The sequence below is a fragment of the Prinia subflava genome, chromosome 3, assembly GCF_021018805.1.
Source record: "Prinia subflava isolate CZ2003 ecotype Zambia chromosome 3, Cam_Psub_1.2, whole genome shotgun sequence".
In the NCBI taxonomy this organism is placed as follows: domain Eukaryota; kingdom Metazoa; phylum Chordata; class Aves; order Passeriformes; family Cisticolidae; genus Prinia; species Prinia subflava.
Genome location: NC_086249.1, coordinates 73,315,737 through 73,336,963, shown reverse-complemented (window position 1 = coordinate 73,336,963; position 21,227 = coordinate 73,315,737). Strand labels below are relative to the sequence as shown.

The 21,227-nt window shown below is 37.1% G+C and overlaps 1 protein-coding gene across 1 annotated transcript; it reads right to left on the bottom strand.

The window, feature by feature from the left end:
- Positions 1 to 121: 121 nt before the first annotated feature.
- On the bottom strand, positions 122 to 19,666 carry LOC134548090 (interleukin-5 receptor subunit alpha-like). The gene is made up of 14 exons (XM_063392456.1): positions 17,270 to 19,666; positions 16,520 to 16,651; positions 14,446 to 14,671; positions 14,238 to 14,319; positions 13,673 to 13,872; positions 13,181 to 13,335; positions 12,899 to 13,046; positions 12,250 to 12,358; positions 11,978 to 12,165; positions 9,826 to 9,962; positions 8,379 to 8,523; positions 4,884 to 4,971; positions 3,609 to 3,696; positions 122 to 1,387 (listed from the first exon to the last, which is right to left on the bottom strand). Exons 5-14 carry the CDS (start codon positions 13,773 to 13,775, stop codon positions 1,265 to 1,267), a joined length of 1,284 nt encoding a protein of 427 aa, XP_063248526.1. The 5' UTR covers positions 13,776 to 13,872; positions 14,238 to 14,319; positions 14,446 to 14,671; positions 16,520 to 16,651; positions 17,270 to 19,666; the 3' UTR covers positions 122 to 1,264.
- Positions 19,667 to 21,227: the final 1,561 nt, after the last annotated feature.

Below are 21,227 nucleotides of genomic sequence, written 5' to 3'. Positions count from 1 at the left end.
ATTAATAATAAAGGAGAAATGATGCAATCTTTTCCATTGTGGACCTTCTACCAAAACAAAAAGGCACATTTAGGTGAATCAAGACTCAGCACCAAAGCGTATCTTAGAAATTTTATGTTTCAAAAGCACAAAGTATTTATATTGTTATTTCTTCCAATAAATATTTTTCTGACATAGAAAAATATTACCAGTGATGAAAAGTAGGTTTTAGGTATCTTTCAAGCCTTGCAGAATATTATGTCCATCATTGATTTATATTTCCCACCTTCAAAAAAGAACTGTCTTCCTTGCAAAATCAATTCATTCTCTTCTAGTCAAATAAACAGTCTCAACTAAGAGTTAGAATAATCTGCCCTGATTATTATTATTATTATTTCGCCCTGAAAATGGAGTAGCATACCTCATCACCTTATGGAATCAGTAGGAAGGATTCTTTAAAAGGACAAGGAAAAATAAATAGCAAAAATTAGTCAGTTCTGAACTTTAACTTCTCCAAGCTAAACTTATTTACAAAATCACAGTACAGCAGAAAACTTTGTTTTCTTTACCTCATATGAAGTTTTCTTATTTTACTGATTTTACTAACTGTAAAGTCCACAACATTAAAAGACCTTGTCTTCACATGAATCTCTTCTTTCTGGTTGATGTGTGCTTACACAGTACAGTGACTCAGAAAGGGATTGATTTTGTTGTTGTTGTTGTTGTTGGGGTTTTTTTGGGGTTTTGTTTGTTTGGTTGGTTGGTTTTTGTTTGTTTGGGGTTTTTGTTTTGGGTTTTTTTGGTTTTTGGGGGTTTTTTAGTTTTAGAGAACATTTATGAGGTTCTCTTGCTGTTTCCAGAAACATTTACTGCTTCCACTGTTTCTCATGACCACTTCAATCAGATGTTGAATAGCTAGTATGAGATTTGTATGAACAGCCAATCTTCAAAAGGTCTTGATCTATCAGACAGTACATGGAAGCTGTTGTAGCATTATGAAACACTAATTCCATTTTAACCCAAGTGGACCTCAATATGTTCATATTTTCTGAGATGCTCCAATTTTACAAGGCTGAGGATCAGGTTTTTTAGACTCAAACTGCAAGATACTGCTTCGTGTTTGTGATCCAAAGCTATTTTAAAGAGTTACATGTTGTCAGAGCACAAAGTACTTCAAGTTATTTGGCTCAGAAAAACTCCCGTGTTGCTGTTCTTTGATCTGTTAAAATATTGTCCACCTCATGGAAAGGTACACTTGCATGCAGATAAAAAAGACATATCATCTCTATAGGTCTTCTAACATGAATTCCTTCAAACATTTCTGTAGCAGAATGTTCTCATCTCTGTCCTCTTCTGGTGCTCCCGGAGTAACCTCTGAGTGCATCTCCATTTGCATTGACATATGTTGCTGTTGGATAAAAATTACATTATGCACAAAATCTGCATTCATTGGTATTAAAAATTCAGTATATTTTCACAAGCACTCAACTTTTTTGACATATATCTGGGATTAGTACAAATTGCTTATTCCGTTGCAACTGGAATACAAAGATTATATGAATTATCTCAGTTATATGAACAATCTGCTAGTTGTTCACAGGCAAATTTGCTTGGTTGTTCTGAACCTTAATTTTACTGTTTGGCACTCTCCAGGATGATATGACCATTGTGCCATCAACAGTCACTTGAATCAAAAGTTCACAGTGTCGTCTCAGTAATTTGTTGCTATCATGTACATGTTAACTACCCAGCTATACTGAAGTCTTCTGTCAAAGGCTTATTCAGTATTTGTAATAGTTTGGGGACAGAAACCACTTCTTTCTCTGTCAGTAACATTAAATATAATTTTTGTGGTGATTATATATTGAATATAAAGATTCTTACACAGCAGTTTACACAGTTCTAATGTGAAGGGAGATGCAGAATATAAACCTGAGGGTGACAGTTCTGTATTCTGCCAGCCCACATTCCTAGCCACAGTGGGTATTATTGGTTAATTTGCTCACAATTACTGGTAAAAATGGGTGAGAAGGACTTTTGCAGAGAAGAGGTGATAAATGTACTCTTTAACCAGCTGATCTCAGGGTCAATATGACACTTTTAGCATCAATTTTGGTCAAATTATATTGACCAGAAGTGTCATAGAAATTATTCTGAATCTTGGTAATAAAAGACTTGGCCTCAGGCCAGTTCTGGAGCTCTTGAGCTTTTCTGAGAAGATGAGGGTAGCGAAGAAGAGGAGCACAGGCTGCTCTGGAAGCCAGCCCAAGGCTTGTGGAATGAACTCCAGGTGCAAGTTCAAAACAATTCAATCTTTTGTCATTTGATTACATAGAATATGCACACCATTTTCCCCTTAAATTTGTTTTGAGAAGATAAAATTAAACAAAACAACCCATTCCTCTTGCCTCACAATTCAAATTATGATTCCTGAACTGAGATGATTTGTGGTTTCTCTCGGAGTTTGCAATCAGGTAGATACAGTATTAAAAAAAAAAAAAACAAAAAAACAAAAAGAAAAACGTAAAATACAATATTGGAAAGCATACATCTTTCTCTTGGGAAAGAAAACAGCATAAGGGAACACACTGGGAATTGGTAGTTAAATTGCTGAATGCACTACTAAAAGATATTTTGATATTGCAGTGTAAGTACAATAATATTACAGGATAGAGTAGAATTAACAGAAATCCTGCAGAGGCTCTGAACAAATATTTGGAGCACATAGAGCAGAGAAAATCCTCATTACAGTTTTCTATTTCAATAGTGTTTTCCACAAAAAAAAACATAATTTGGGCACACGTTTGCCTTCTCCTCATGTGTTGCATAACCAGATAAAAGCAATCTTACTGTGCCTTCTAGCATACAGTTCATGTGTAGCTTCTCTGGAGTTACACATACCTAAACTACTGACTGACTAACACATTTTTTCTGCATCTCACACAATGACAGCAATAAGAAACACTGAATGTGCAAGCCAAGGAGCTCCATTAATAACACTCAAAAAAAATACTGTAAATATTTAGTCTTTGTTTTGCCAAGTTGACTGCAGACTTGTAATCTGGCATGAGATATGCAAGCATCTGAACTTATAGCACATCAGCCCTTCCAAAGTAAACACCTCTGCACATGGCTTTGTCCTGAAGCAGGGGCACAGCTGGGGTAGGTTATATTGCATGCATTGTGCAGCCTCCTCCTTCCTGCTATAAGGATGTGCACATTTACTACTGCATAGCCAATGGCTTGCAGATGACCACAAAAAACTCCCCTTGATAACTGGCCTACATGCCTATATGTATAGCACCCCATAGCAGACTATTCTTCAGGGACTCAGGGTGATCACTGCTCAAAATGTTGTGTGTGGATACACTGAAACACCTTAGAGCACACTAGACATTTTAGTCCCCCGAGGATTTTCTCCATCCTGTCCATTGACATCATTGTCCTGTAATCTCCAAAAGTTTTCTGTTCTCTTCTGGCTTCACTACAAGTGCTGTACATACTTTCCCCCCCCCTACTTTTTTTTTTTTTTTAATTACATGTTGCTCCAAATGCAATGTTGTACCTTTCCAATTGCAAGTGATATCATGCGTGTCAATGTGATGAGAGAAGAAAGACAGCCACCCTACCTGGTGGTGAGTCTCATCTGCTAACCATGTTTTGATATTATCTGAAGGATGTGGAACAGGCGTGGTTATAACTTCCAGACATCTGTACCTGCAAGACAGAGATACAGGCACGCGACTATTCTTGTCTGTAGGAACAGATCAGACATTAATGCTTCCTAATATATATTCCAGTTCCAAGCCAGGCATCTGCTATTTCTAAAGCCATTTAAATATATTTTCCTTTCTTTTCACTCTAGACACTTTCTCAACATTTTCCCTAGCTTTTCTTTAGCCTGACTGGTTTCTAACCTGCAAGAGTTTTAAAAGGACTAGTTGGATACAAAAAACCCCATGATTTCTACACAAATATTATTTTCAAGAAAAATGAAAACTTTTGGCATACTACTATGTCTGTAGCTTAAAAAATTATTCCTATGTGTTCTTTCCACAATAAAAATTTGATAATTTCTTTTATACAAATCTAGAATAATAATTAGTCATTAATTAAATGTTTACTTTTAATAGAGGCTCCACTTACATATTTCACCTTCCAAATATCAAGGTATCTTGAGTTATCATCCTATCCTGGACAAGTTTGTTTCTTGTTCAAGAAAGCCTTTGCTGCCATAGGCAGCTGTCAGTAGGAAAGCTATGCTGCCAGGCAGAAAAGTAGTGGCATAGAGAGAGTTAGCAGCATTGACTGTTGTTGGGTGTAGGGCCACCACTCTTACTCTGCTCTACTAATGCTTTGTTAATAGTACAGCAAAGGAAATTCATTCCATCAACCTGACTTCCCTTTTCTATTTATTTCTTAAGAAATTCGTAAATTCTCCAGTTTAGAGTGAGAGACTGCTTTCATAACACCCATGGATTATGAAATGAAATTGGACAGCATGACATGCAGTTCATCTCTGGGTGGCCTTGAATGCAGAACCTGTGAAAGCATGGGATAAAGTCACACTGAGGATAGAGAGGCAGCTGTAAGAGTAAGATTAAAAAATGTCATTTATAGTGGCAGAAAGACACCAGAGAGTAAGGTGTGAGACTGGATCTGTGGGGGACTGTGGTAGGAGCTGCGAGAGAAGAAGAATTATAACTCTCAGTGTCTAACACTAGGCCATAACATCAAGCACTACTTTGTTAAAACAATAGTTGGAAATGCACAATTAACTGCTTCTTGAAAACATCATTTATCTGAGAAAATCTGTGTTCGACTTTTATCCTTTGTATGGTTTACTCTCATCCCGACCCCTCTTCCACCAGAAATTTATACAACCATCCAGAAATGTACACTACCTTCTACATGCATATACCAGCAAACCTCCAAGGAAAACCAGAGGACAAAACGATGCGAGGCTTAGCAGCAGGATATCCACTGTCTTTCCTTTAAAAAAAAAATGGAAGAGGGAAAAGTAATGTTAATTGTATGGGAGACACTAAGGTAGTTAATAAATGGATGAATTACATATGGACTCATAAATATTGCTCTATTCCTGAACTGTTCACGACTGTCAGTTTTAAAGAAACTGTCAGATTTAAAGAAACATTTCCTGGAGGTTTTTTTAGGGGCAAAGGGCTTCTTACTTCAGTACTGTTCCTTCCTCCCCTTCCTCCTTTCAGCCCTCAGCCTTGCTGCTGTCTTTGTCCTGCACTTCCTCTTGCTTCATTCCATTCCCTCCTTTTCCTGGAATTCTGCTTTCATATCCTGGGCACGGCCTTTCCTGCCGCTGTATGTATCCACACAGCCTTGATTCTTCTGGATATCAAATCCTCTGCCCATCTGCTATTGGCACGTCTGCTGCTGCTGCAGCTGCCCCTGAGTTCCTACTGCTGCTAACTCTCATCTCCACACATCATAAGTCCCCTGCTCCTGCATCCTCACCACTTCTCAGCTGTAACTAATTTAGGGCAAAATGAAAATAAAAGCATTTTGTCAAACAAAATATTCTCTTTGATTCAAGAAATGTCATTTGGTTTCTATTATATTTACCTTTTTAACCCTACTTGGCATAGTCCTAAAGAAATGGCATCAATACACATTCATACTGTTCAACAAGTACTACTGCTCTGTTCCTTGCATTTCTTCCTCCAAAATACCCAAAATACCAAAATAGCAATGGTTTGGTTGACTCAGAAATGTTTTTCTGGGGATTTTTTTGTTGTTGTTGTTTAATATCTAGTTTTAGAAGCACAACTAGTTTGGATTGGTTTTAACTAAGTACTTTGAAGAAAAGCAGGCAAGGACAGCTCTTAAAATGTTTATGGTCTGAGGCCAGTTAAACAGTGGGTTTAGGATCTGATTAAAAATCAAAGTATAAAAGAATGAAACAAAAAATCTGAGTTTGAACCCATTCATTTCCACAAATTTCATATGAAACCAAGAAAAAACTTAAAAACTTGTGGGCAGAACTTATAGGAATATGTCTTATCTTCTTTAAAATACAAAACTACTCTTTATTCACTTAAGAATTGAAAGGAGAATTTTCTTCTTGCTCTCTGAGATGAGGGCTCAGAAAACTCGTTCTGAACAACCTCTGGACTATGTAGTAGAATTTTTTTTAGTTTGTGGTAGTTGCTCTGCATCATTCTGCTAACCCTAAATCATGCACACACCCAGGAGAAGAGGAAGCCCTGTTCTTATCATCAGCTGAACCACAAAGAGGTTTGCTTCTCCTGCCTTCTTACTTCTTGCATTTTGGAAAGCAGCAAGAAAAAGAAGCATATGTATTGTTTTGGGCAGACCATTTCATGGTGGGGTTTTTTTCAGATGCAAATGCCTTAAGTTTGACAGAAATTAAGAGAACTTTGAAACCAAAACTAGTGGCCTGGTTTGCAAAAATGCAGAATACTTCTGAATTACTACAAACTTCAAAGTGATCTATGAATGCTCATCAGCGCTAAAACTGAGACCAATTATTCAAGTATCTACATATGAATAAAGCTGATTAAACATTTCTTTTTTTAGCAGAAAGTTTCTATACTAAACAGCTCAGTTCAGGTTAAATTGTGAGGGTTTTTTTCAAGGATGTATGTTAATTCCAAAGGAGAATTAATGTTTTCCTCATGGGAAAATTAGCAAATTCTTTTCATGTCAAAGGAACATTTCAGAACAAATATTTTAGTTATGTTTTGAATTATGTTATTTCATTTTGATGTTTCAGCTTTTTTTAAATGAAGGCTAAAATGCCTTTTTAAAATGCATTCTTAAAGAAATGTTGCACATTTTCTAGATGAAACAGTAGAATGTCATGGAGAAGCAAATAGAAAGCAGGTCATGCCATGCTTCTACAAGGCTTTCTGTAACACCAGAAAAATCGACACATTTAAAAATAAAAATAGTGAATGGATGTTTCACTTTTCAGGTTACTTGGATAATGTTCATTTATACATGTTCCCAATAAGAAACAGATAGAATAATTTCCACAGAATACAGAGTAAAATGGACAGAAAAATTTGTCTCAGCATCAAAGGAGGTATGTAAAGAGATTGATTGAGCACCTGACCCTCCAATGGAATATCTCCACAGATTAATTACATAAAAAAACCACTGATCCTTCCTGAGTAGGAAGGAGGGGAATAGCTGCACCACATGTGCAGTACACTCCAGGGTAAATCATGCTACACTGAACGCATGCAGGTAATACAGTTTATGTGCCATGGTGGTCTTGTCCATCATAAACTTTTCTGAAGTGGAGGAAATATGGTCTGACTATTGAACCTCAGCAACAGCTGTAGAGGAATCTGGGAAAGCAGCAGTGTTGAAAACAGCTAAAGGAGACTCACAGATGCTGAGAGCAAAGTTTGGTAGGCTGGAACCAGAATGGGTGACTGCTCAAATCCATTTCCTTTTTCTGGTGAAAGGCTGGCAAGGAGCAAGTAAATCTACATGCCTCCACCCAGAGGACCTCTTCTGATCTTCCCTATCTACACATCAGATGTGTCTGGCTTGATGCCAGGCAGTCAGACCAGGCAGACCTCTCCTAGTCCATGCACTGGTCCTAGACTCTCTGTCTTTACTGAGAAGAAAGGGGAATCTCTAAAGGGTAATTCAAAACTCTTACGGCCTGAAAAGTTATCTCCTCCTCCACAATGACCATGAAGGGCAATTAGATTTCTCTCTCCAGATATTTCACAAGTGGAATGCTTTTGAAATCAAATGAATGAATTTAGGTCAAAAAAGATTTCAGCAGACAGTGTGATACAATGAGACATATGATAGAGTAGGCAGGCAGTATCCAGTAAACTCTATAACTGAATTCACATTCAATCCATTTCAAAAATAATGATGTCTCACCTGGCATTCAGATAAATATGTATTTGGAGCTCAAAGATCAAAAAAATACATATTCCAAAAAAGGCACATATTGGACTTATTCCTTAAAGACTATGTGGTTTGATGAATGTCATGACTTTTGTGGATTTCTTGCTAACTCCAGTTGAAAGTATTTTTAGAGGTGTGTGGGCTGTCCTTTGCAGGGCAAGGCAGCTGAATGGAGGGATGGTGGTGTTAGGACCTTGTCAGCTGCTGACCATTTTTATTTCCTGAAGGCTGTCAAGAGTCAGGGGTAACTTAACTCAGGACAACAGCTCTGTAAAGACCAGGGGAGTAGAACTCAGACTGGGGACTCTCCTTTCCTACACAGAACTGTGTGAACCTGGTGTGTGTCATGGACCCCTAGGTAGCGTTATGGCCCAAAAACAGCCTGGAGAAGAGAGGCAATAATGAAGTAAATATATTGAATGGTAATAACATAAACCATGATAACAGTTATGAGTAAGTACAAAACTTACCATCGTGAATAAGTACTGGTTCACTCCATTCACTCCAGATCTTGTTTGCTATGCAGACCTCTTTCTTTACCCTCACTTGTGCTACACTTTTTTTTGCTGGCTTATGAAATGGATACTTATAGTTCTCTGCAGTGACATTTACAATCTATCGGGAGAGATTTAGGGGATTATTTTAAAACATTTTGCATTGCAATTCAAACAGATCTAAACTAGGGATGTCAAATACTATTATTTACATCTGTAACTAGTCAGAAGAGATTTTTCAGAACAAGTTCTTATGTTCAGATACAATCTGACTCTCATCTGATGTGTGTTAAAACTCAGAACTGAACACGAAGAGAACATGGAACGGATAAGATGGAAGGAGATATTTATGGCAGGACATTAGGAATTTGAAAACACTGATTTCCCTTTCATTTTTTATCACACCACATGTAGGATAAACATGGTAACTATGGAACTGCAAATGTCAAGATTTTGGTGTGGGTCGTGTGCTACACTTGCATCTCTGCTAGAATAAAATCTTGCATTTTTCAGCTAAAGGATGTCCACTATCTTTGTGACTATCCTGAAACATCTTTATGTGCCTATGAAAAAAAGCACATCCCTTCAAAACATCAAGCCCAAACATGGAGTGATGGAGTTTAAAGCAGAGAAATCTCTAAATCATCCACCACTGTTAAATATTGAAGCAAACTTCTGTAAACAAACAATGCTGTGCATTGCATCACTTCTTTCTCTTCCCTTTAGGACTTTTCCAGTTCTGCTGTCTATTAATATTTTGTGGTGCCCAAAGCAAAATATGAAACTTTAGGTGAAACTCAGCATCTAGACAGACAAATTAGTCACAATTTGCATCTTACATGTGGCATGCTGGTCATATGTACTTAAATAACATTTGACCTTTGCCTAAGAACACAGAACAATTGACTCAGTTTGTGGTTCAATGTAATCCACAGACCTTCTTTCTTCTGTGTTGACTCCTATATTTTAATTCCTTATTTTGTGTTGACATATTTGACCTGTATTTTCTAATCATAGGATTTTCCTTATTATTGAGTTTTGCCTTGTTGATTTCATACTTAAACAACATTTTGAATTCTAATCTTATTTCCCACTGTACTTGACAACCTTTCCTAGCTTTCAGACAGTACTTCTTTTGCTATAACAAAAAAGTCAATACGGTCTATGTGATACTAATGTACAATTCAAATTTAATACAGAAGACAAAAACTTATTCACTTCAATACTAGTCTGACTTTGAAAGATTTCAAAAAATGTATTGATTTTTCATTTTTACCAGAAAGACATGTTGGATTATTCATTAAAGACAGTGGGATTTCTTTAAAGTTTGTTTGAGGTTAAATTCTGTTAAGTTTGAGGGGTGTCTTGTTTTTATGGAAGTTATGTTGTACAGACTAAGTGTACTACTAGAGAAACTGATTACCTTATGATCTGTTATTTTCACTTGGTACAAAAAACACTTTTTTTTTGCTGAACCAATAGTAGGCGGAGGTTTCCAGTGAATTTTAACACTTCTGTTTTCAAGAGAAACTGACACGTTGATTGGCGGGTTCAGCTTCTCTGAAAAATAAAGAGCACAGGGAGACCTTCTGTACCTCATGCTCTTCTTATATTTAAAGTGAGGTAAAACAAATGAAAGTACATTAGTCCTTAAAATACACAGCTGAGTGTTTTGGAGTTTGCCACACCCAATGGAGACATTCTAGTGAGTGACACATTGTTTTTTTTGAAGTTGCTGTTCAGTAAGTGTCTCAAAATAAAGGGACGTAGTTGGGGTTTTTCACATATCTTTCTAGGAAAGGCAGAAAGAGTGGGCAGGAGAAGAAGGCTGTCTCCAGAGTCTGTGTTGGTGTTGAGGAGACCTTGAGTCTGCTACTGGCTCCATGTCATGTAGGATACATGTGTTTTGTAGACCCACAGGCATGGTATTATTATTATTTAAAAAAAAAAAAAAAAAAAAAGCCAGAAAGAAATTTCATCTCTCACAGAGGGATTACAGAAGGGGCATTTAGAAAGTCTTCACAGAATCTTAGAATGGTTTGGGTTGGAAGAGATCTTAAGGACCATGTAGCTCCAAATCCCCTGCATTGACTAGAACAGGTTGCTTAAATCTCCATTGAAACTGTCCTTGAACACTTTCAGGAATGTGGCATCCACAATTTCTTAGAACAACCTGTTGCCCAGAGAATTTGTCTGATTCAGTACATGAAGATTTCTGCAGATGCTTAAGAAATATCGCTCTTTCTCTCTCCTATAAAGGAGCAAGCAAGTTCTTGCTGTGGAGGAAGTACAGGACTGGAAGCAAGGGACATTTGGGTCCCCAGGATTTCAGCCTTGGATTCATATAAGCAAGTCTACAGTTATTTTTTACCATGACAAGAGTTAGGGTACTGTTCCTGAGTGTGTGCTCAGTACCCACTCATCCTCAGTCCTTCTCAGCTGCTGCATTTCTATGAAGGGAGGAGCTGCAGCTGGAGTATTCTGGAAAAGCCCTCCCAGCAGAGGCAGAAGTGCCTGGCAAGTTTCTGCAGACAGGGTCAGTGAGGTCTGGGGATGACACTGCTGCAATGTGGCTCCAGTGAGAAAAGCCAGAGAGAGGCAGAGAGGGTGAGTGGCTGCACCACCAGTCCATGCAGCCTTTGAGGGTGGGGGCACACCATGAGCCATGAAGTCATGAGAAGAGTGAGAAGCAGGGTTCGTTTTGGGTTTTTTTTTTGTCTCTGAAATACTGCTGCCAAGCCATTCTCCCTTCTATAAGGATGTCAAGAATTGGCAGCAGTTTCTTCTCACCCGTTTGTCATTTGTCAGATTATAGCTGGCTCTGATTGCAGTGTAAAGCTTTAGGTAAGGCAAACAATTCTAATGTCTTAAAAATGTTAGATGAGATCTAACTCAGAATAAATTTTTTGCTGTCTCTTGAGCTGTGTTTGATTCCCAGGTTACAAGTCTGGAAGATGATCAACATGTTAATGACTTAAAAGGCATTTGAATCTCCAATCTTTGCTAAAATTCAGGTGAATTTCTTACCCATGAGATTAATTCAAACTTCCCAGAGAACTTAGGAAAAGTAATTTTTTATATGATCATTCAAAACTGTCGATAATTAAAAAAACCTGTCAAGATATTTTTAACTTAAAAAATAAATAAAAATGCTACTATATGTTTGAGAACATTCCTATTCTTAAATTCAGGTTATAAATGAGACTTGTGACTATTTATACTCCTTTTCTTAATCACACTTTCTCAGCACTATAAAAAGAGAACAGAAAAGAAAAAAAAATGGACAAACAAGGGTATAATGCTTTTGAATATTGTTTTCTCGCATTAACTTTTCTTTTAATTAAAATTATAGATAAACAATGGTATTAAACCAAACAATGTTATTAGACAAAAAGTTAAAAAAACCTTTAGCCCTAATCCATTTTGCTTAATCTTCTGTAACATTCATACTGACATAAATGCCTAAATAGTTAGAATTAATATTACAACTTTGTCACACCTATTTCCTTTTTTGCTTTCCATGAATTAACCAATAAACAAACTTTTCATAATATACAATAAGAGACAATACTTACCTATTGTCTGAGGTGTGAAAGCTTTGTAATAAGACAGTCCTCTTGAACTATTTCTCAAATTTCTCACAGTTATATTTAAATTTATTTTCCTTGACGGTTGGAAATGTATTTCTTTCATATGGAATCCAATATTTTTCTTCTTTGCATTTTTTATATAATGCTGGCATGCAAAAACTTTTCCTACATGTCTGTGAGAAGGAAATGTAAGTTTTTAAATCAAGGACTTTGGTTCAAGGTCATGGTTTTATGCTTATTTTGCTAAACATCCTTACCTATATGAAGTAAAGATCTGGATATCTTCAGGAGCTTCTGGTTTGATGTTCCAGGTGCAATTGAAAAAAGAAATGTTATAGATGATGCACGAAAGATTCTGAATGTAGACTGAAACAAATAAATGGTAAAAAGAAAGAGTTAGGTTTATTTTACATTGATTTCCTAATAATGACATGATGGTTGCCTTACAAACCCATTATATTGGCTTATTTCTAGAAGCATGAAGTACTATGTGAGAAAAAATAGATCTTCTTGCTTTTTAGACAGTGAAAACTGGGAAACACATCTGCTGCTAACACCAAAGCCTTACTAACTCACTTAAAAATAAATTAAAATCTCTAATCTTTTAGGAATTGATGCAATCGTGACACAGAAGGCAATCTTCATGAGTTGCTAGGGAAAATGAAAAGAGTGTTTGAGTCATACTGACATCTTGCTCAGCAGAGCTGGAGTTTTCTGAATCTGAACACATCTAATAAAGCAAATAATTCTGCAATATCTCAAGGTATTATGAACCATATTCTTAACATACCTGTAAAAAAAAAAAAAATGGAGCAGAAGATAATGAGATTTCAGAAATTCTCTAAGTGAGACAAGATATTACCATAAATGCTTGCATGTCCTAACAACAAATAGGAAATACCTGACCTGGAGGTGCCTTGTAGGTAAATTCTGTCCAGTCACTCTCCTCAATTATGTTTTCTGTTTCTTTTGCATAAAGTTGTGTCTTAACTTTAGCATTAAAGCCAGAGTGTAAGTTAAGATGTATTATTTTTTCCTTCTCCTGCAGTCTTTCCTAAGAGGAAGAAGAAGAAATTCCATAAAGGTAGATGGTTCTAAGTATTGAAAGAGAAGTTATGCAAACTCATCTACTGAATGATACAATATATTATTTCACTTTACGCTATGTGCAACCTCTGAAGAACTTACTTTCCTTTCCTTAGTGGTATTGAAGAACATATAAATCAAAATATACTTCACAGAGTATTTCTTGCTTTCTTCTTCTGTCAGGTTATTGTTCCAGGACAAAATAACTCTTGAATCATTCTTGGTGCTCCACAGAACATTATGCAGCCTAAGTGCATCTGCAATTATAATGATATTACATAGAGAGAGGATCTTCCACTGTGTACACAAAGGAGCAGTCTCTCAGCAAGGCTTGCATGCCCAGTCACTGTACCAGGACCTCTGTTCTTGCATGGAGCAGGAATTTCTGAGCTTTGCTGAATATGACTTTCAGCAGCGGGAATCATGCTGCTGTTTGCAGCTCTCAAAATTAATTGATTCACTTTTGCCTGTCTCGGACACTTCTCCTACTGCAGGTCTCTGTTTCTCTCTGTGGGCTGTAGAAAGTGCCCTGAGGAGTTCAGATTAGACATCTGGGATGGTTAGCACAGGATGAACTGTTAATGCTTCACTTACCCTTTATGTCTTCTTGTCCACTTGCCAGGATTGTGGAAAACAGTGTCTTATGCTGGAAAAAGCTTAATATGAGCAGGACAGGAGTGGCTGTAACACGTGCCATAGCAAATGTTTTGGGCCACAGGTGTGTGGAAACTGAGGCTCTTTAGTTCCAAGTTTGGTTGAAAAAGCAGTTAGAACATGACGTTTTCATTTTGCATCTGTGAAATATTAGGAAAGGGTCACCTAGATGCTTAAAATGTGTCTAAAGTACAAAAGTTAAATATGAAATGATATATGTTTGAAAGGTCTTGTGCCCGCTGTTCCCAGGATGTTTGTATTCAAGCCCACTCTTTAACTTGGCGCAGGGCTGGAGGGAGCGTGTGCCGCAGAGAGCTGGTTTTGAGTGAGAGCACAGCTTTGATTGCCAACACCACAGACAGGACACTACTGACACTGCAACCAGCTTAGGTAGGGCCCACCTGACATAACCACGACTAGACTGAAGCCAGTAGCTTCACTTGTATGTGTTAGCTGGCCTCTTGACTATAGAGGACTGTCATTTCTAGACTGTGATTTGCCTTACCTGGTTTAGGAGGATATGAACCACAAGAAGATATTAATCCTGCAACTTGAGAAAGTATCAGCAAGAGAATTTCAGGTGTTTCCTAAATTTGGGATACAGTGAGAAAACAGATTCAGACTGATCAAAGTTGGTTTTAGCAAGACAGTATTGCTGTTTCTCTGAAGGGTCTCTTTCAGAGGTTGTTTTAATGTAAAATAACATTTGATACCTTCTGTGTTCATATGCCTCCATGTGCAGAGACTTTCACTCACTAACTGATTTCTCTTGTCTCTGATTGTTTTCACTTTTAAATTCTCAGACATATTGTATCCAGCCATCAGCACCTGGAGCCATAGCAAAAGGTTCACAATACATTGGCTAATAAGTGGCACTCTGTCAGGTAGAGGAAAATGTGTGAATGTTCAACACATCAAAAAAATCTTCAATGAGGTTTCCTGGAAAAAATAAATACACATACACTTAAAATTACATGCATATACAGATTAATTTATAATGCTATTTTTTCACAATGCAGTGAAAAAGAGACCACTTAGGGAATGCTGCCCTTGTTTGCTGTGAAAAAATCAAACAAAACAGAACAAAAAGCTGTAAGGCTGAGGTTCCCCACCTCTGTCGTTCTGGAGTGATCTCATGCAAGTCACACTATGCACATAGCCAGCCAAAAAGAAAGAGTAAATTCTCTGCTTGGTGTGCCCAGGTAAGAAGCCAGTTCTAATTGTCTAGAGAGGGAAGAGGTGAGCTGTGCCAATTATTGTGCTCCTAGAACACTATAGTGTGTGGCAAGAGGAAAGAGTCAGGGAAAATATAAAATAAAAACAAGGAAATTTTGATGGTTTACAATTCAGCACATTGTGGTTCATCCCTCTCCGTGGAATGGAGCAATCAAAAACAGTCCTAGGAACTTGTAAATACTTTATTTAAATTAGCAGAAAGGGAAAAATGAGGATGGAAAACACTAAGCCAGTTAAAATACTTGTGGCTAATATTAAAATCACTTTTGGAAAGCACAAGTCAAAAGGGGATGTGGAACAGGAAAAGGAACAAAATAAATCTTATAGTAGCAACAACTTTTGGTGTCAGAAACAAAAATAGACAGAATTTGTGCAGCAATATAAATGCATTTAGTTGGAGAGAGGACACACAGGGGCAGACAAGATGTTTAAAGCCTGTTTAAATTTTAAACAAGCTTAGGATAAAGCCAATCAACCTGAGTCAAAGAAAGACGTTTGAGGTGAGGCCAGTGCTGTTTCCCCGAGGTGAGTTGCTCCCAGGAGTACCTTTTGTACAGCACTGAGAGGCACTTCTCCAGTCAGTGTGCAGTGAGCACATGCACCTTCTCCCAGCTGGGCTGGGGCCGTGGGCAGCGTGAGCAGGCTGCAGACAGGGCCAGGCACGTGCATGGAAAGCAGCTACATGGAAAGCTACCAAAAAGTGTTAGAGATGGATGCACAAACTCATCCCTAATGCAGCAGCTGTAGATGCTGGGGGAATACTCAGGGAATGGGCTGCAGGATGTGGCCAGAGCTGTGGATTATTTCTGGGTAACATCTCCTGTTCTCACTGCTGCAGGCAGAACAGCAGAAGGACAGCTGGGCTGACCCCACAGGGTATTTCTTGTGTTTATATACAATTAATTAGTCCACAAAAAACAGTAAAGTGAAAGCACTGCAGCATAATTACACCCAAAGTGACCAGAGGGGAACAAAACCTGTCCATACATAAAAAGCTTTTTATTCACAACTTGTCAAAGAACACTTATTTTCATTTGTGCTGGCATAGATGAGCTGAAAGACAGAACATTTCTTCTCAGACATATGCAGACAGGACTTTGCATTCCTCATCCTGTGCTGCAAAGAGGTTTGAGTTAGCATATGGTGCTGAAATTCAGTCAATGATGTGCAAAATAAAATTCATTGCCTGATAATTTTTTTTCCTAAGAAGACTCTCCGGCTCTTTTGTCTCTGAAAAAATGCATACTGGTCAAATACACTTGTTGACAGTCCACTTAATCTAGTGAGAGACAAATTATCTCAACAATCTAAATCATCTAAAAAATAACCATAGTGCAAAAAAAAAAAAAAAAAAAAAAAAAAAAAAAAAAAAAAAAAAAAAAAAGAGAAAACAAAACAAACAAACAAACCCGACCCAAATTCTTTCCAAGCATTGTCTTCTCAAAAAAAAGGATTTAAAATAATTTTAAAAATACTATACATATTTTACCACTTCTTTTTCTTTTATTTATGCCCTTTCTTTCATTTCTGAGTTTCAACTACATCTAATACCTGTTGGTTGGTGCCCAGCAATGTCTGATTTAGAGCAGTGGGTTGTTGGAGTAAGAGAAAGGGAAGAGAGCCGACGGGAGCTGCCAGCCCATCCACCACTGCAGCTGCAGAGGTTGTTTGTACAAAGCCCACCTGGTGAATTTGGGAAGTAGACAGAGAAAGAAAAATGAAAATAGCTAAAACAAGTTTCCTAAAATTTAAGAGCTGTTACTTCAAGACAGGAAAATAAACTATTTAATTTTCAATCCACACTATATGTGTGTTTGAATAAAGCTTTTTTGAAATGGTTCTGGGGCGGGTTATTATATCTTCTTCAATGCAAAAGTTAATTTTTTAAGAAATAGTTTTCATATACATATATTTTCTTTGAAAAATAAATAGTAAAATTGTCAAAAAAGACAATTTCAGGTGGTCTTGAAAATTATATTATGCCAAATTTGGAAAGTAAATTCAAACATTAAATAATGAAATCTTTTATTCACTGTTCTAATGCACAGTCAGGATGAAGAATCACTGGGACCGTTTGTCTGATTAAGACTACGTAAAACTTAGACTTCATTTAAGGTTATCAGGTCATACTTTTCAACAGTCCTCACCGCTCCCCCTCATCCCATATTTAATAGTAGAAAATATAGAAATTGATCAATGAATTATGAAATAAACAATATAGGTCAAATAAAATTTGAATCTCTTGGTAGCTGAAAAGTCAAAAGAAGAGCACCATTTACATTCTTTTTTTTCAAAACTTACCTTAATTTTGATGCTTGTTAAACCCTGGGTACCTGTGCATAGTTTGGGCTGGGAAGCAGGACAGATCAGCACTGGAGAATGTCTTGATTTAGAACTACAATGAGAAATTGATTCAAGAGACTTCCCTTTTCACAAAGCACTCAGAACTCAGCCCCTCAGAAAAGCCCATTGCCAGGGCCACTTCCCACTGAGGGGATGAAGCACACCTCTGAATAAGCAAACACTGACTGGAACCTTACCAAGGTCTTTGGATCTCTAAGGACACACATCTCTGCATGACTGTCTCAGAAGTCAGAGCTGTTACTAATTTTCTATTTTTGTATATGGAAGAGAAAGGTTTCAAAACCTTTTACATATTGTAATGAGCTTTTATCTTTTAAGAAGAAGTCAGATTAAAAAAGAAATCCAATCATACAGTTCAAATGTGACTATGAAATTAAAATCCCAGAAGGATTCTACCCTACTTGCCATTTTTCTCCTTGTTTTTAGTGGCTGATATGCATCTTTCAGTGTGCACCAAATTAAAATAAATAAATAAATAAATAAATAAATAAATAAAAACCAACAAAAAACCCCAACAAACAAACAAAAACCCCCCACAGAACAAATAAGGAAAGAAAAAGAACAAATAAATCTTGCATTTTGAACAGGTAGGACTGTCTTTTTAATTCTTCATATCTGAAGGTTTGCCCAGCCTAGTCTCTGACATTTTCCTTTTAGCTGGTTTGCTTTATAAAGTAATTTAATTTGCAGTTATCACAAATGCAATTGCAAGACACACTGACAACTTATGAATGTCATTCTGGGGGGAGCTGAAAGACTTGATAATCAGTGGGTTTGAAATCAACCACTTTATTCATACACACTGATATTTTGCATTCCACCTTACCATGTTAAGCTGGATTTGGAGGGGCAATAATGGATAAAAATGGTTCTTTTGGTTTTTTTCAGGGGTGGGGGGAGTGTCAGTATTTTGGCTTGGAACAGATACGCCTCATTATTCACATTAAAAAGTTTATTCACTAAGGATCTGACCCCAGGTTTTGACGCAAAAATGAACTTAAGGTGTCAAGACTGCATTATTTCTTGCCTTTTCAAGAATTTCCAAAATTGGACAATACACTTCACAATCCCTTCTACAAAGGGCTGAAGAGATCAAGTAATATAGTTTTTATCATTTGCTAGCTGATGTGATCCTTTCCAGAGCATATATACAGGCTCTTCTTTGTTTTTCCCCATCTTTAGATACTGGAAACACAGCAAAGAAATTCTGAAAAAGGAAAAATCCCATAAAACAACTTTGATGCTTATTCAGTGAAGTGCTAGAAACCTAAAGATCTTCACTCTCATCCCAGGCAGAGGCTGTTACAGTTATGTATGGAAATAGTTTTATTTTTTCAGTATGTGTGTTAAAAATACACGTTTCAAAGAAGGCACAAACGAACAAACAAAAAAATCCAGCTATAGAAATGTCGTAGAGAAGATCAATGGAATGTTTTGGCTTATTTATAGTGAAGTATTAAAAACTGCTCTTTGTCTTTTAGGTGCCTCTCTCTTTCAATAAAATATTTTTGAAAGTGATTACTCTGGCTGACTTATATCTAGATTTTCCTGATATATAGATTCAATAATCTAATCTTGATCTTAGATTAGAAAAGGACAAATTTAGTATTTAGGTCCATGTGGTTTGTGTGTTGGTGTGGGGTTTTTTTTGCTTGGTGGGGTTTTTTTTGCTGTTGTGTTTTTGGGTTTGTTTTTTTGTTTTGTTTTGTTTAATTTTGTTTTGTTTTTTTGTTAGAGCTAGATAATACTATTATTGAAGGTAAAGCTAAAGCTAAACCAACAAGCCTTTACCTCAATTAAAGGTTAAATCCAATTTCTTCCTTGTTCTGGTGTTAATCAGACATGATCTTATGGTGGGGATGTACAAAACCCATATTTTTCTAATGAGGAGCTAAGATAAAGGAAGGCAAATGCTTCTGGAGAACTTTGACTATATTTAGAAGTACGTTTTATTTAAGTTTGAAGAGTGTGACTTGGAATCTCAAATCCAGTGGTAATAGTGGCAAACCTGACCACAAGACCAGTACTCAATTTTTAAAATGTAGAAAACTTCATTTCCCCTTGTGTCTTCTGTTTATTAGGAAAATATGTAAATTTTGTCTGGTTAAGGTGTGGTTTGCACTTTGAGTTAATGGTAACACCTCAACAATTGCAGTATGTTTCTTCCTCTTCTCTTACACCATAACTCACTGCCATTACTGACTTCAGAGAAAATAAGTTAATTATTCTACCCACATTTCCTGGAGTTCTCTTAAAATTTAAATAATTAAAGATTTTTATTTTATTTTTAAAATTTTCATATGTCTTTATTCAGGAAAGCAGGAATGGTAGGAATTCAACACTTCTTTTTCCATCCTTAGTAGACTCTCACACTGAGTTGTGTAAAGGTTTCAGTCCATCAAAGCCATGCATTGGAACCACGCGTGGATTTGGGCTGATCAAAACAGAGAGTCGTGTAACTAAAAATATCCATAAAGACAGTGCACTGTGCAGCCACTTCACCAGGGTGTAGGTGCCTGTGGAAAGCAATGACTGCTCACACTCCATAAAGCCTCTGCTGTGAGCATCTTTAGTACCTGACAGCCATTTCTGTCTCTGAACCCTGTATGGAGCCTGTGCAGTCCAGTCCCATGCATGTGACTGAAGGACAGAGTTTTTTCCTTCTCACAGTCCCTGCTGTCTGGTTTGTTTTGTCAACACAGCTAGTGTTTGCAATCATGTGCTGGGCATATACAGGGTGCCCTTGAGTTCCACCTCTGTTTACACCAAGAAGAAAGAGGGGGAAAACTCATCTTTTGCTTTGTACTGAAGTGAAAATGAAGTTTCAGAAATTTTGGCTGTTAATGATATGTTTCACTGCAAAGGAGTAGTGAGGCAGGCTTAAAGGATAGAAGTAAGGTAAAGGGAGTGTCCTGAAAGTGATACATGCTTGTTGAAAGAAGGGAATTTAGAAATCACAGCTTTCTACTGCAGTGACTAAATTTCCACCATCTGCATCTCTTAGTTCTGTTTTAAATCTGATCTTGTGTTTCTGTTTCATATAATAGGGATGGCAGTTGTCCATGCAGCCTTCTACTCTGCATCTGCAGTTTCAAAATGTACCATTTCTTTTGTCATGGATTATTTTGTTATACTTTTCAAACTACATGTATGTACACACACCAATGCAAGGCTTGAGAAGAGATCTCCTGGAGGAGATATCTCTTTGCTTTCTGAAATATCAGCTGCAGCAAATAGCCAGCTGTTGACAGTGAAAGTCAACCTTAAATACAATGCCTCTGTTCCAGTTTTTCTCAAATCCCACAGGCAGAGATTTATGAGATAGCAATGTGCAGGTTTGGGGTACTCTGTAGGGTATGATGACTTTGCTTCAGGGGTGAGAAAGAGTCCTTTAAAGGAGTGCAATACTATATAGCCACATTGGGCCTTAGCTAATCAAGAGGAATCAGTGAAAGGCTTCAAATATAAGCATAGTGCTGTTAGTGTTGTGATTACAAAACCATTAGACTAAATGAGACCCATTTAACACTTGCCTTAGGATAGGCACTGCATTTAATGGGAGAGATAAGGGAGGGCACGAATACATAAAAACAGATCTTTCCTGAGTGAGGAACTGGGGCACAGAGAGATTATGCAAGTTTTTCAAATCAGACCAGATATACCTGAAATGGCTAATTGCTACTATTTTGTCATTTCCATTTTAAATTTAATGAACTACATAAAAAACCCCTGCTAACACTGGTCAGAAGCTGATGTCTCATTATGCACATAAATTTCCTCTGGGGTGATGGTCAGACTACTGATGCATCACAATAGTTATGACTACAAGCAGCCTGAGAGAGTAAGGCTTGAAAGAATGACTAGTCTTTTATCATTAAAACAATAGCTATGCATC